The sequence below is a fragment of the Ovis canadensis genome, chromosome 1 (genome assembly GCF_042477335.2).
Source record: "Ovis canadensis isolate MfBH-ARS-UI-01 breed Bighorn chromosome 1, ARS-UI_OviCan_v2, whole genome shotgun sequence".
NCBI lineage: Eukaryota > Metazoa > Chordata > Mammalia > Artiodactyla > Bovidae > Ovis > Ovis canadensis.
Window position 1 is genome coordinate 86,624,951 of NC_091245.1, and position 16,675 is coordinate 86,641,625.

A 16,675-nucleotide genomic window follows, 5' to 3' on the forward strand; every position below is an offset into this window, starting at 1 on the left:
CTCATGAGGTGGCCAAAGTACTGGAGTTTCAGCTTTAGCATCATTCCTTCCAAAGAAATCCCAGGGTCGATCTCCTTCAGAATAGACTGGTTGGATCTCCTTGCAGTCCAAGGGACTCTGAAGAGTCTTCTCCAACACCACAGTTCAAAAGCATCAATTCTTCGGCGCTCAGCCTTCTTCACAGTCCAACTCTCACATCCATACATGACCACAGGAAAAACCATAGCCTAGTCTCCCAATTTATTTCTTGAAAGAACTCTATGATGTGATCTTATTAACTCTGTAATGCCAGGACATGTCAGAGATTAAGGAACTAAGTTGTCCATGGCCCCAGGATTCACTGATTCAGTACATGTGTATTGATTGCCTACCATGTGCTAACCTTTACCAAACTCGGTTAAGACTAACCCTTGCTCTGAAGGATTCACTATTTATATGGGTGACAGATACACGACATAGCATACTATGGAGGCCTAGAGGATAGAGTCCTTAACTCTTCTTTGAAAGCCAGGAAAGTCTTCACTGAGGGGATGACACTGAGCTAAGTTTTAAAGGATGAATAGGAAAACCACGAAGCAGGGGAGATAGGTAGAGACATTTCAGGAAGAGAAAACAGCTTGCATAAGTTTATAGCATTGTCACAGGGCTTGGAGAGAATATTGATGAAATACCAAGCAGGTAGTAGTGTCATTTTAGGAGATCATTTTTCACATACTTTTAACATCTTTGTTGTTGGTTGGTTGTTGAGTCATGTCTGGCTCTTCTGCAATCACTTGGACTGTAGCCTACCAGGCTCCTCTGTCTATGGAATTTTCCAGGATCTTCTCGATCCAGGGATCAAACCTGCATCTCCTGCATTGGCAGATGGATTATTTACCACTGAGCCACCAGGGAAACCCACTCTTACTTGAAATTCAGACACAACTGAGCAACTAAGCACACAAAAAATTATCCCATTCCTTTCATTCTTAAATTGAACTACATTAAACAATTTTTGATGAGAGATACAAAAACCCAAAAGGGGTAATTTAGAATAAAAATGTGGCACATGATCAGCACTCAGTGATTACGGATTTAACAGAACTGAGTTGTCTAGGAAGACTGAGATTTCAGATTCTAAATTTGCCTTAATGTCAGTCCCTGTGGTTGATGAATTTTCTCCATAATGCCTAGTTGCCCTAGTATTAAAGCAGTTGGTACAGATGGCTGAAATTATCAAGGGTTGGGGGTCTTCAGATTTTTTGAGACTGCAGAACAAGTGGTGCCAAGTTGAAGGAATAGCTCAAAATAGTATGTTTGTGTAGTCAGGCTGGACAGGAAGGAGCAGAGCCAGAGGGAGACTGATGGAGAGGGAGAAGGGGAAGAGGCTGCAGGCTGAGAGTTTTGAAGGGTTGGAAAGCAGGTCTAAGAGATAGAGGGGTGGAGATACTGCAAGCTGGCCACCTATGAAAGGCAAAACAAGGGATCTGGCTTTAAAAAGATAAGAATTTAGATAGGCAGGCATGAAGTGAAGTGAAGTGAAGTCGCTCAGTCGTGTCCAACTCTTTGCAACCCCTTGGACTGTAGCCTACCAGGCTCCTCTGTCCATGGGATTTTCCAGTCATGAATACTGGAGTGGGTTGCCATTTCCTTCTCCAGGGGAACTTCCCAACACAGGGATTGAACCTGGGTCTCCCACATTGTAGGCAGACGCTTTACCATCAATGATTAGTGACTATAGCTATACACTCCATTCTTTGTATTTATTTTACATATTATATAGTTTTTCCCACAGATTATTATGATACTGAATATTATTCTCTTGCCATAAAATAAATTCTTATTGCTTACCTATTTTGTGTATATAATCATATGTATCTGTTAATTTCATACTCCTAATTTATCCCTCCCCTTCCCCTTTGATAACCATAAATTTGTTTTCTATGTCTCTGAGTCTGTTTTGTATATAGATTCATTTTGTTTTATTTTTTTAGATTCCACATAAAAGTGATATCATAATGTTTGTCTTTCTGTATCTGTCTTCACTGAGTGTTATATTCTCCAAGTTCATCCATGTTGCTACAAGTGGCAATATTTCATTTTTTTTGGTTGAGTGATATTCCATTGTGTTTATGTAGCGTATCTTCTTTAGCCAGTCATCTGTTGATGGGTACTTGTGTTGTTTCCATGTCTTGGCTAATGTAAATAAATAGTGCTGCTGTGAACATTGGGGTGCTTATTATGTCAGAGAATGTTTTACCTATGTTCTCTTCTAGGAGTTTTATGACAACATTTCTTACATTTAGGTCTTTAAAACATTTTGAGTTTATCTTTGTATGTGATGTGAGGGAGTGTTCTAATTTCATTGACTAACATTTAGCTCCCCAGCATTCCCAAGACCACTTGTTGAACGGTCTGTCTTTTCTCCATCATATATTCCTGCCTCCTTTGTCATAGGTTAATTGACTGTAGGTGTGTGGGTTTATTTCTGGGCTCTTTGTTCTCTTTCATTAACTTATATATCTGTTTTTGTGCCAGTACCACACTGTTTTGATTAATGTAGCTTTGTAGTATGATCTAAAGTCTGGAAGTGTTACACCTCCACCTTTGTTCTTTTTCTTCAAGATTGCTTTGGCAATTTTGACTCTTTGTGGTTCCATATAAACTTAAAGATTATTAATATTTGTTCTAGTTCTATGGAAAATATTATAGGTAATTTGATACAGATTGTTTTAAATCTGTAGATTGCTTTGGGTAGTATGGCCATTTTAACAATATGCTTCCAATCCAAGAGCATGGTATATCTATCCATTTCTTTGAATCATCTTCAGTTTCCTTTATCAGTGTTTTAGTTTTCAGTGAATAGTTCTTTCACTTCCTCAGTTATTTCTAGGTTTGTTTCTTTATTTTTTATCCAATTTTAAATGGGATTTTTTTTTCAGTTTTTTATATTTCATTGTTAGTGTAAAACAGTGAGTTCTGTATATTAATCTTGTTTCCTGCTACCTTCTTGAATTAATTTATTAGTTCTAATAGTTTTTTTGTGGAGACAGAGGCAAAACCTAAGATTCTAGTTTGGTGACTTTTGGATTGTGGTGGCATTCACAAAGAAAGGGAATATAAGAAGAAAAACAGATTTGGGGAAAGAATATGAGTTTAATTGGACAAAATTTTGCAGGATAAATAGTTAGATATCCTAATAGAATATGCAGTTGTGGAATTTAGGAGACCCTGGAATAGGAATAATCTATCAATTAATTAGGTTTAATGCAAATCTTTCATGCAAAGATAGGCACAATAAAGGACAGAAACGGTATGGACCTAAAAGAAGCAGAAGATATGAAGAAGAGGTGGCAAGAATACACAGAAGAACTATGCAAAAAAGATCTTCATGACCCAGATAACCACAATGGTGTGATCAATGGACTAGAGCCAGACATCCTGGAATGCAAGTCAAGTGGGCCTCAGGAAGCATCACTACGAACAAAGCTAGTGGAGGTGATGGAATTCTAGTTGAGCTATTTCGAATCCTAAAAGATGACGCTGTGAAAGTGCTGCACTCAATGTCAGCAAATTTGGAAAACTCGGCAGTGACCACAGGACTGGAAAAGGTCAGTTTTCATTCTAATCCCAAAGAAAGGCAATGCCAAAGAATGTTTAAACTACCACACAATTGCACTCATCTCACACACTAGCAAAATAATGCTCAAAATTCTCCAAGCTAGGCTTCAACAGTACGTGAACCATGAAATTCCAGATGTTCAAGCTGGATTTAGAAAAGGCAGAGGAACTAGCAATCAAATTACCAATAACCGTTGGATCATCAAAAAAGCAAGAGAATTCCAGAAAAACATCTACTTCTGCTTTATTGACTACACCAAAGCCTTTGACTCTGTGGATCACAGCAAACTGGAAAATTCTTAAAGAGATGGGAATACCAGACCACCTTACCTGCCTCTTGAGAAATCTGTATGCAGGTCAAGAAGCAAGAGTTAGAACTGGACACAGAACAACAGACTGGTTCCAAATCAGGAAACGAGTACGTCAAGGCTGTGTACTGTCACCCTGCTTATTTAACTTCTATGCAGAGTACATCATGCAAAATGCTGGGCTGGATGAATCACAAGCTGGAATTAAGATTACTGGGAAATATATCAATAACCTCAGATATGCAGATGACACCCCCTTATGGCAGAAAGTAAAGAAGAACTAAAGAGCTTCTTGATAAAACTGAAAGAGGAGAGTGAAAAAGTTGGCTTAAAACTCAACATTCAGAAAACTTAAGATCATGGCATCCAGTCCCATCACTTTATGGCAAATAGATGGGGAAACAAAACAGTGAGAGACTTTATTTTTTGGGGTTCAAAATCACTGCAGATGGTGACTGCAGCCATGAAATTAAAGGACACTTGTTCCTTGGAAGAAAAGCTATGATCAACCTAGACAGCATATTAAAAAGCAGAGACATTACTTTGCCAACAAAAGTCTGTCTAGTCAAAGCTATGGTTTTTCCAGTATTCATGTATGGATGTGAGAGTTGGACCAGAAAGAAGGCTGAGCGCTGAAGAATTGATGCTTTTGAACTGTGGTGTTCGAGAAGATTCTTGAGAGTCCCTTGGACTGCAAGGAGATCCAACCAGTCCATCCTAAAGGAAATCAGTCCTGAATATTCACTGGAAGGACTGAGCTGAAGCTGAAGCTCCAATACTTTGGCCACCTGATGTGAAGAACTGGCTCATTTGAAAAGACGCTGATGCTGGGAAAGATTGAAGGCAGGAGGAGAAGGGGATAACAAAGGATGAGATGGTTGGATGGCATCACTGACTCAATGGACATGAGTTTGAGCAATCTCTGGAGCTGGTGATGGACAGGGAAGCCCAGGGTGCTGCAGTCCATGGGGTTGCAAAGAGTTGGACACGACTAAGCAACTGAAGTGAACTGAATGCAAATCTTAAGTGTCTGTATCCCCAAGGACCTAAATAGCATGAGAATTCCTGTGAACTCACACAGTAAGCTAGTTAAGTTGCCACTTAATGGGTCAGCTTCACGATCCCCCTTCACCCACCTTCCTATTTCAGGTCACCAAGGGATAGTCTCTAAAGAGATGTGATTTTCCTCTAGATATCAACCTCAAAAGATTAAGAGTGTTTTCTTTAAAAAAAAAAAAAATTGTTCTTAGAAGTCAGTCCCGCCCCTCCCTGCTTCACAGCTTCTATATGGAGACGGGAGCCTTGAGTGAACGAATGAAACTATATTCATCACCTACTCCCGAAGAATCCAGCCCCCAAAATCAATTCTAAACAACTAGGCTCTTTATTGATTCTCCCTGAAGCAGGTGGCCTGTGTACACAGAAGCAGATGGAAGATAAAACCATAGATAATTTAAATAGATGGAGCCAACAAGAGATCTTAGCGGCGGAGGCGTGAGGAATCCCCTCCAGCCTCAGCTACAGAGGGGCTTGTGCCGCCACCTCCACGGCACAGACACATCCCTGCCTGGCCTGAGAATCGAGCTGACAGCTGGAGCCCCTGCACCACACTCCTGGGAATACACCTCCCCTCTTTTCTCTGTGGAGGCAGTGTCCTTTCTGGTCTCACTTCTTTTGTTGTGTAAAATATATTTTTTCCCCTCATGAATTTTAATCAGGTTTTGAGGAATGCTTGTACATTATTTTGTTGATTTTTGTCACTTTCATCCTCAAAGAGGCGACATTACCAGGCACCTTTACGGAGGCTGTGCACTGACTACATAATCCATCCCTTAACGACATTTCAAACTTTCACATTCACCGTCCGTCAAGTTCTGATCCTTGGGAATGTTTGTTTGCAGGCCTCCTTCTACATCAATGTGTATACCAATTGCTGGTGAATCTGAATCTCTGGAAGAAGATAGAAAAGGCGGAGAGACTCTCAAAATTCATCTTGGGATAGCAGGTATGGATGTGTCGCTTACTCGTTTTCTAGTTGTGAGTAATGGTACTACCCTAAAAGATTCCCAAAGCCCCTCCCAGGTTTGTAATTCTGTGAGTATATATGACTTGAAATGAGCCAATAAGTATTAGCAGAGTTTTAATCATGCAGTTTTTCTTTAAGCCAGTGCTTCATTTTGTCCAAAGGGTATGTCATGCTTTGATGAATTAAATGCTGTGTTGCAGTGATGCTCCCGGCCCCACCGTCGTGTGCCTCTGATGCCCACAGATCCCATAGGACACTACGGGAGTGTCCACATTGCCAATAGCTTCTGCCAGTCACCCTTCAGGTGGTGCTTCTCTTCCATGAATCATGTGCCCTCTGTCAGTGGTTCCCAAATATTAGTGCACATCAGAATCACCTAGTGGGCTTGTTAAACCATAGATTGCTGACACTGCAGCCAGAGTTTTCGATTAAGTAAATCCAGATTGGAGCCTGAAAACGGCATGGCTAAGTTCCCAGGTGACGCTGCTGCTGGGATCACTTCTCCAGACAAACTCATAGTCAGAGGCTGCCCCCCAAGTGTAAAGCAGGTAAGGGGAATGTCAAATTGGCTGGGGAAAAAGCACTCATGAGCTTCCTTTTTTATCCCATCCCATGTGACCAGGGTTATTATTTGAAAGAAGAAGAAAGGTGTAGTGATACAATTAATGTTTTTAGCACTCCTTAGATTGCAAAGGTTTCTTATACGTAATGAGGATTATGATATTGCCTGATTTGAGATCAGTGAATTTTTTGTGACTTTTAACTCTCCTGTTAGCTCCTTCTCTTCAGTATTTAAACATTCTGAATTCTTTCTCATATTGGAAACCAAACAGTCATCAGCCCTATATCATTCTCTATCGCCTGTTCCTCCTTGGGCTCATACTCTTCTCCTCCCTCCATGCCCACCCTCTCTCTCTCACACTTTTCTTAGCCAAATTTCTAGGAATAATGTACTGCCCACTTATTCCCAAACACATAAGATTCTGATTTCTGCATTCTGCCCTCTCTTGATGATGTCTCCAAGGATATGACTGTCAAATCTTGTGGGCATTTTTTCTGTTGTCATTTGAATAAATTGGCCATTTATTCTTTCTGGAAACTTTCTCTTCCCTTGGCTCCCGCTTCTCTTCTCTAACTTCTCAGAGGCTCCTTTATCTTCTTCCTCCTTCCTCTTAAAATATTGATGCTCACCAGGATTTGGTTCTCTCCATTTACCCCGCCCTGGGCAATGTCATCTGTAGCTTCAATTTAATTATCATGTAAATATGAGTTAGTGTGTTTGATTTACAAATTAGTGTTGCCTCCAAAATTTCATCCTGACTCCAGGCACATGTTTCTAAATGCTTTTTGGAAACATCCACTTCATGTCACATTAGACTGAACCCCATCTGTTTAACTTTTTTCTCGGCAAGCCTCTAAGTTCCTCATGATCAGGTCTTAATTTATCTTTGGGTCAACAGCATAATGGCCAGGGACACAGTAGAAATCTGTGACCAGTGAACGGGTGTCCTCAGGTATCTTAAATCCCACATGCCCAGCACATCTTCCTAACTCTTCCTCCTGTATTTTGTGTTGCAGTTATCCTGGCACACACTTCTAGTTAGTGACGAAGTACTGTCATTTGTGCCTGCTCAGCATCTCTCAGCTGAATTATTACAAAAATCTTCACTCCTTCACCTTCTATTCATCCTGCTGCCAAAGTAATTCTTCCCAAAATGTCAATTTAGTCAAGTCACACCCTTGCTTAAAGCCATTGGATTATTTCCTTCCTTAAACTCATAGAGCTAAGTCCTTCATTATTAAGCATCTGCTCATCTCTCTTTCCTTCGATCATAATTGGGTATATGCCAGCTTTGCGGAACTATTTGCCTTTCTACAGACAAGGCATGCTTTTTCCCACCTAATCTAGCCAAGAAACTCCTATATATTGTTAAAAACCTGGAGTTAATCTCCAACAGAGGTCTTTCCCCCATTACCACATAGTGTTCGATGTGTTTGTCCTTTGGAGCTCTTGATAGCTTCTTTTTGGTGCTTGTATTTTGGTACTTGCCACATGAAGCATATATTTTATTTATTTTGTACCCTTATATCTTGTACAGTATTGGGCGTTGACCTGCTAAGAGCTTAATAAATATTTATTGAATGAACATATTTTGAAAACCAGTAAATGGATGAATTAAGATCTGAGCTAGCCCTAGGAGTGAAGTGTATAATTCTTGATATGAACCAACTCTTTTCATTCAGAATCTGCAGTACTGGGGCTTAGGACCACTGTCAAGCAGGACTAGGGATGCTGGTTTGCATCTGTACCTTACAGTCTGTCCAGAAATGAAAAACCCTTTGCAGAAGGTCCAGGTCACTCTAGTAGCTTACTTATTTGGCAGCATTTGTTGGCCCATCTGTGTTCAATATCATTTATAGAACTGTTGTTATAATTGTTATATTACTCAGTTGGGTTTTATTTTGCCTGTAAGTGAAAAACAGTTCTAGTTTCCAAATATTTCACTCTAATGAAAATGGCCACAGTTCTGCATTCTGTAGAAGAAGCCTAGTTCTGAAAATACACAGTTGGCATCTGGAATATGCACATTATTAGGGAAATAGTAGAAGCGGGTTTGACACTGCTTTTTTTGTCCATTTACTTTGAAACTGAATACTATAATCAATTTCTGCAGAACCTTATTCTCAGTGGTATATCACATGCTGTGTTGTTTTAAACCACAGACATTTGTACAAATTATAGCCTAGCACTGCCATCTCTAATGCAAAAGTCACAAAGTACTCTTTAGCCTCCCATTGTGATAGATTTGGGAAGCAAGATTTCCTCAAACACCACACAAAAACCTGGCAATTCTGTGAGAATTTAGAAGAACCTATCTGACTCCCTTTTTAAAAAATATTTATTATTTATTTATTTGGCTGTGCCAGATCTTAGTTGTGGCATGTGGGATCTAGTTCCCTGACCAAGGATCAAACCTGGGCCCCCAGCATTAGGAGCACGGAGTCTCAGCCACTGGACCACCAGGGGTCATTTGACTCTTTTTTATCAGAGAAATACTAAATATAAAAACTGAAGTAGTTTAAGATAGAATGCTATTAAATCTTATGAAAGGTACCATAGCACTTTGGTAAACTGAGGTATTTAAGTTTTTTGTACAGTATTTCTTGCAACACAGTTATTTACATTGTAATGATTTAAAGGAATTTCACTCTTGATAATGAATTTAGCAGCTTCTGAAATCCATAGATTGGGCTTCCCTGGAGGCTCAGTGGCAAAGAATCACCTGCAATGTAGGAGACCTGGGTTTGATCCCTGCGTTGGGAAGATCCCGTGGAGAAGGAAATGGTAATCCCACTCCAGTATTCTTGCCTGGAGAATCCTTTGGACAGAGGAGCCTAGCAGGCTACAGCCCATAGGGTCACAAAAGAGTTGGACATGACTTAGCAACTAAACAACAACAAAATCCATAGATTAGAATACATAGCTACCATTGACTTGTTGACAATAAGAGTAACATCATGTTATGACGTATTGCAGATCTCTCAGCAAAGAGTGCCTCTGTTCCAGATGAACTTGGTGCCTGTGGACATTCTAGAACATCAAGCTATGCAAGCCAGCAATCGAAAGTATCAGGTAGAGGCTAAGAGTGGTGCAGGGAGGGCATGTTTGGTTGCAGTGTATTTGATACTAGTGTTAACAACCAGAATGATTTTCTCTGATAGGGTATAGCTCCTGCCACTCCCGGTCATCTAGTTTCTCTGAGCTCTGCCACAGAAGAAATACCTCAGTGGGAAGTACATCAACAGGAATTGAAAGTATTCTAGAGCCGTGTGATGAAGTTGAGCAAAAGACAGCTGAACCAAGTCTTGATACAGCAGATAAAGAAGATACAGCTTTAGAAATACTCAACAGGTATCATTTTGGACTCATTTTAAATGGTGGGGGGGGGGGGCAGGAAACAACTTCATTTTAACGACCTACTAAAGAGAGGAAATTTTTTTTTTAATTATTTTCAAAGATGCCCAGTGAAGCAAGATTCTGTAGAATCTCAGCTGAAGCGAGTTGATGATACCAGAGTGGATGCAGATGATATTGTGGAGAAAATATTACAGAGTCAAGACTTCAGCCTAGATTCCAGTGCAGAAGGTGTGTAGATAGCCACTAAGTACATGTAAATATGGACTTCCCAGGTGGCGCTAGTGGTAAAGAACCTGCTTGCCTGTGCAGGAGATGGAAGAGATGTGGGTTCAGTTCCTGGGTTGGTTGGGAAGATCCCCTGCAGGAGGGCATGGCAGTGCACTCCAATATTCTCCCCTGGAAAAATCCCATGGACAGAGGAGCCTGGCAGTCCTATGGCCCATAGGGTCACAAAGAGTCAGACATGACTGAGGCGACTTAACATGCATATATAGATATATGTGATCCAGGTTTGAATAATCCATGTGGTCAGTAGTGAATAGGCCGTTCATCATGATAACTGAGTGTTGCATATCTGTAAAATAAACTTCACACCCATTAAAAATCTGAAGATAACTGTATACCTTGGGCTTCCTGGGTGGCTCAGTGATAAAGAATCCACCTGCCAAGTAGAAGATATGAGTTCATTCCTTGGGTCAGGAAGATCCTCTGGAGGGGAAAACCACAACCCACTCCAGTGTTCTTGCCTGGGAAATCCCGTGGACAGAGGAGCGTGGCAGGCTACAGCCCATGGGGGAGTCGCAAAGAGTCAGACACAACTTTGTGACTAAACAACAACTTTATAGTTTATTTGCTAATGGACATTCAATTTGGGAAAGAATTAACTTTAAAAATGTCAATTTTTAAGGAAGCTTTTATCGTACTTTTTAACTATGCATCAATGTCTGCTTTATAGTAGATATGTTCATCTGCTTTGTCGTAACGGGGCATGAGTACCTCAGGTCACTGCTGCAGTTTGGGAGGTTGGGTGGTAGTCCCTCATTCCCTCCTTAGCATTTTCACTGAAGCTGAAAATTTACATGCCACCAATTTGAAAAGTATAATTATTCATGCTGGTGTGACTAGAGAGCAGTTAACAATGGACTTAGTTTCATTATGTAACTGGTTGTGAAGAGAAATAATTAAACCCCACTTGAGGAAATTTGTAGGAACAGCTGTCTTCTTTACTCAGCCCTAAGAACAATAGCTTACAGAAAGTTAATGAGAAGTAACTATTAGGATTTCTTTTAAACTGCCTGTTTTAAAACATGTGTGTAGCTCTTAAGTTTTTATTTCTTTAACAAAACTGAAATGTAAAATGTTAATTTATTGTAATATGAATATTATTTGACAGTAATCTAATAACCATATGTATAACAAATATTGTCAATGTGTCTTGCAGAAGAAGGACTGAGGTTATTTGTGGGTCCTGGAGGAAGAGCAACCTTCGGTAGTCGACATCTTCCAAACAGGTATGTAGACCAAAGAGTATCTTACTAAAGAGTAGAATGACTTTTTCTTTTAAATGCTCATGAGTGAAAGATGAAAGTTACAAAGTTTGTATCAGATTGAGTCTAGAAAGCAAAGTGTTAATAGTTCCATGAGAAAAATTACAGCTCTTAGTGTAGCTTAGTTTTCCATATCCAGAGTATGTTTCCTTATCCTGAGTATGTATAAAATACAATTTGTATTTTGTAAGTTTATTTGTTGATTTCCTTAGATGTGTTTTTAGAATGTATTAGTAGAGAACTGGTAGAGTATTGGGAGAATAAAATAAGTGAGCAGTTACCCAGGAGTATGTGGAAAACAAATATTCCTGGTGGTAGGAACAAACAGAAAGGACTTACAGGCACAATAATTATAATATATAACTATATAGTAGTGAATATATAATAATTATAGGTGGTACTTACTGAGCATTTATTAGTTATGTGCTGAGCACCATATATATATTTCATTCAAGTCTTACCTCTTTTCAGTGCTCAAAAAAATACCATTATTAGTTTTTTAAAAGAGGGAAAAAAAGATAAAAAGAGGTTAAGGTAATTTACCCAAAGAAAGCCTTAAAGCTAGTAAGTGGTAAAACCAGGACTCACATCCTTGTCTGTTTTGAGTCTAAAGCCCATTCATTGTACTTAATCATTTTACCTTACTGGCTCATGATTAATATAACCTATGTAAAGAATTGCCAGTAAACAGGTGTTTCTGAGGAGGTGGGGCATGTGAAATGGAGTTGAGACATGAGGCTGGGAAGTGTCTTGAAGACAGGTTATAAAGGGCCTCTGTTGCCATAACAGAATGTTTAAGCTTTTTGTATACACTGGGGATCCACTGGTCATTCTTCAACAGAGAACTGGCAGATTGGCATTTTAGAAAAGTAACTGGCCATGATTTTGAAGGTAGACTGGAGCAAGCAGAGTCTAGTAGTTGGGAACAGGCAGAAGAATAAAATTTATAAGGACAGTGATACATGTATGGTAGAGAAAAATGTATTTCTGAATTAAAGAGACAAGTTCACATCCTAACCAGCCACATTCGGAGTAAACCATTTAACTTCAATTGAACTTCGCTCTTGAAAAATGCGGTCATGTGCCCACTTCTTGGGGTTGTTTTAAAATATAAATGGCATGATTATACTCACTAAGTCCTAGCTATTAGTATTTTAGATTATATTCACTAAGGCTTCCCTGTATTATTTAGGAGGAGCAGCAGAAGACACAGTTGCAACCAAAAGGACCCAGAATAATAAATGCTCAGAAGCATAAGCTGTCTCATTAGACTTCCCAGGGGCCACTATTGACTTTACAGGGTTAATAACCTCCCTGTAAGCCTCAGTTTCCTCACCTGTAAAATGGGGATGATAAATAAGTTACCTAACTCACAGGCTTTTTTGAGGGTTAGATCATTGATGTAAAGTTGTTTAACACAGTACCTGGCACATAGAAAGCTCTCAATATATGCTAGCTATTTGTGTTGTTACACAGAGAAAAGATTAATTTCTAGTTGAGAAAGAATTTAGCTTTTAATTCTTTAATTTAAAGAATGCTTTTAATTCTTTAAAACCAAATATAAAGAGAATGCTAGAATATTATCACCGAAAGCCTAAAGGGACCATTGGGGTTGACGTAGATTCATATTACATGCTGGAGAACATCAGGGACAGTGTGTCATGGTGAAAGGAGAATGAGCCAGAGTCAGATGTGGGTTCTGTTCCTGTGCATGCTCAGTCACTTCTGTCGTGTCCGACTCTTTGCAGCCCCATGGACTGTAGCCCTCTAGGCTCTTCTGTCCGTGGGGATTCTCCACGCAAGAATACTGGAGTAGTTGCCACTTCCTACTACAGGAAATCTTCCCAACCCAGGGATCGAACCCGCATCTCTATGTTTTCCTGCATTGGCAGGCGAACTCGAACTCGTCACCACTAGTGCCACTGTCCTGGCTTAGCCATGATTGCCTAGCTTAGCCTTAGTGATCTTGACATATTGCATCTCTCACTTGCTACCAAGAAGACAGCTGCATCCCTGGAAGAATAACACACACAGCCCAACACACATGGGCTGCCTGGGTTGGGTTTAGTCCCAAGCTCCACCATTAATGAGCTGTGTGTCTTTGGTAACTTACTTCACTTCTCTCTGCCTCAGTGTCCTCACATCTAAAATAGTGATGATAATACAACCAACTTCATAAAAGTTATACTGTTTAAATGATATAAGACATGGTAATGCTTAGGACAAAATCTGGCACGCAGTAAGCACTTTAGTACTCAATCAGTTCAGTTCAGTTGCTCAGTCGTGTCCGACTCTTTGTGACCCCCACGTCAGGCTTCCCTGTCCATCACCAACTCCCGGAGTTTGCTCAGACTCATGTCCGTTGAGTTGAGGATGCCATCCAACCATCTCATCCTCTGTCGTCTCCTACTAATTAAAGGTCTGTCTTTCACAGTTACTATGGCAGTTAATCTACTTACTGTCCAGCAAGTACTTGCACACATAGGTCTGTCCATAAATAGTGGGTATTCATCAGACGCTAATGTGTTAGTGTTAGATATATTATGTAAGATAAACTAGTAGCACAGGCTAAAACCATGATCATTTACCTAGGGCACAGAAGAGGCACAAGTGAACCGAAGTTCCAACAGGGAACCTGTGAGATTGAAGAGAACAGAGCAACAAGTGATAGAGACTTGGGGAGGCCTGTCTGCAGTAATCCTTTATAAATCTAGCAAATACAGCCGGGCTGGCTCAGAGCTGCTTACAGAGCCCCGCATGCACCTCCTTGCTTGCCCTTAGGACATTTAATTTCTGTCAAGTGGTCTGATTTCATTCCTCTGTGATTTATCTCTCATCTCTGACTGCTTTTACACTTTTCTCTTTATCACTGGTTTTTAGCATTTGGTTGTGATGTGCCTTGGTGTGTTTTTCTTTGCATTTATTCTGCTTAGGGTTCACTGAGCCTCTTGAATCTGTGGGTTTACAGTTTTCTTCAAAATTGGAAGCACTCCAGCCATTATTTTTCTCCACTTCTTCTGATACTCTGGACTTACATATTCTAGCCTGTGGCATCCCTGAGCTCTGGCATGATTCCTCCACTCTAAGAGACCTCACTGTATTGGGTTCTCCCTCCCGGCACTGTAGGCTTGGAGGATCCGAAAGGAAATGGCTTCAGGCAGCATGCTGCGGCAGCTTGTCTGGCTGGCTTGCTTTCTTTCCCTTATCTCAGGACCAGTCCCATGCTGCCTGTTGTCCAGTGTGTGAAAACTGTTGTTTCATATATTCTATCCAGTTTTCTGGTTCCTATTATTCCATCACTTCAAGAAACAGAACCATTTTAGGACATCTGAAAGCCACTGTGTAGTGGTGCTTACCAGGGTTCCTTCAAATTCGGATTATCTGCAGACATGAAAGAGTGTTCACCAGTGTTCTGTTGAATATGTTCCTATTTCTTCTTTAGAATGAATCCATTAGAAGAGAAGTCCCTGAGCAAGCAACTGAGAACTCCAGTTCAGCCCATAGTGGACTAGTAACCACAATTACTAGTGGTTACTACTACTTCCATTTTTTATAATTTTAAAATTTCCTCTTAAAATTCCATTAAGGGCAGAGACCAGTCATGGTAGTTACTTCTGGTCTTACTGATCTCTGGCATCCTCAGAGTGAAATGTCAGGTAGTAGCCCCTGTTATCTTGACCAGTGAGGAGACTGGAGCCTGGTGTTAACTTTGAGCAGTGATACCCTCCATCCATGCAACTCCACTTTCGCTTTCCTCCTACTTATTTAGGAGGGATCATGGAAAGGGTAGAAAGATGCTCATCCAAAAATAAATCCAGTGCCAACAAAAAGACACTGTTTACAGTGCTACAGAAAACCTTTATTAGGGGAGTTCGGGTGAGTTTTTTGTTTGTGTGTGTGTGTGTGTGTGTGTGTGTGTGTGTGTGTTTTGCTGCACCCCACAGCTTGTGGGATCTTAGCTCCCCAACAGGGACTGAAATTGTACCCATGCCATCAGCAGAGTCCTAACCACTGGAGAGAGTGTGTGTGGTCACAACTCTGACTCTTTCTGACTTTCTGACTCTTTGTGACCCTGTGGACTGTAGCCCGCCAGGCTCCTCTGTCCATGGGATTCTCCAGGCAAGAACACTGGAGTGGGTAGCCATTCCCTTCTCCAGGGGATCTTCCAGACCCAGGGATCAAACTTGCATCTCCTGCATTGGCAGCAGGTTCTTTACCAACTGCGCAACCTGGGAAGTCCAACCCTAACCACTGGACCACCAGGGAGTTCTTAGTTTGGGTGTTTTAAGTATTACCTGCCCTGGACTCCTTGCTTGGTACCTTGTGATAAATGCTATGCTTTCCTTCAGCACACACACACACACACACACACACACACACACACACACACACAAACCTTACCCTAGACCAAGAAACAATAGAAGGAACATGCATGTTTATTCCATTGTAACATAAGGCCAAGGTACCAGGTGCATCAAAAATAACAAAAAAAAAAAAAGCAAAAAAAGAAAATCTGTTGATGAGGCCTTTTATTTCTAAATACTTTTATTCACAAAGCTTGCAAATTTTAAGTCCTTTAGTATTCTCCATATTTCATTAATAGAGGTCAGATAGTACCGGGCATATTAGGGCAAAGGCTAAGCTGCTGTAATAAAGAGACTCCAAAATAAAATGGCCAGCCTGGAGGGACAAATTTGCCCCAGAAGTGATTCACTGATGCAGGTACCTCTGTTTTGTCCTTTACCATTCTCCTTAACCTGTGTTGTCAAAGTTGCTACTCGTCCAAGGCGCAAGCAATTTCCCTTTAAGTAAGGGAGGAAGAAGTTGGCATGTCTCCATTCATGTTCCCTGGGGGAAACTTGGTCACAAGGCTACATTTACAGACAAAAGAGTGTAGGAAATGTGCTCTCAAGCCAAGCAACCTGTACCTAGCTAAAACCATGGGAAGGGGGAGAGTAGATGTGGGAGACAACCAGCAGGCTGACAAACCAAGCTTGTAAAGAAATAAATCCCTCCTCAAGATCATTTTCCCCTTTAATCTGCATTTACATAGATATAATTTACAATATGGACCACTTACAAAGACATTTGCATTTAACTAAAATAAATTTTGCACTTCCAAGTTAAATATGTAAAGACACCACCACACTACTAATGCTACTAGAAACTGTCATCTGTTAACTCAGTGCAAGACCTGAACCACCATAGCCAATACATTTCAGATTTATATATAAACATGTTTGCCACAGTATGTTGACACAGTAAGAATTTGGAA

At 40.5% G+C, this 16,675-nt stretch overlaps 1 protein-coding gene across 6 annotated transcripts in view; it reads left to right on the top strand.

Annotated features, from left to right (window-relative positions):
* EEIG2 (EEIG family member 2) overlaps positions 1-16,675 on the top strand; it is a 115,177-nt gene that overhangs the window by 59,085 nt on the left and 39,417 nt on the right. For 5 of the 6 annotated variants that reach the window (XR_011258859.1, XM_069599350.1, XM_069599367.1 and 2 more), the window contains 5 exons: positions 5,810-5,913; positions 9,473-9,568; positions 9,658-9,847; positions 9,954-10,081; positions 11,295-11,364. Coding sequence is in view for 5 of the 6 variants with exons in the window: in XM_069599350.1 (XP_069455451.1) it covers positions 5,810-5,913; positions 9,473-9,568; positions 9,658-9,847; positions 9,954-10,081; positions 11,295-11,364 (588 nt within the window). In the remaining variant the exon portion in view is untranslated. Of the gene's footprint in view, positions 1-5,809; positions 5,914-9,472; positions 9,569-9,657; positions 9,848-9,953; positions 10,082-11,294; positions 11,428-16,675 lie in introns of all 6 variants that reach the window. The other variant, XM_070292225.1, reaches the window with a different exon arrangement.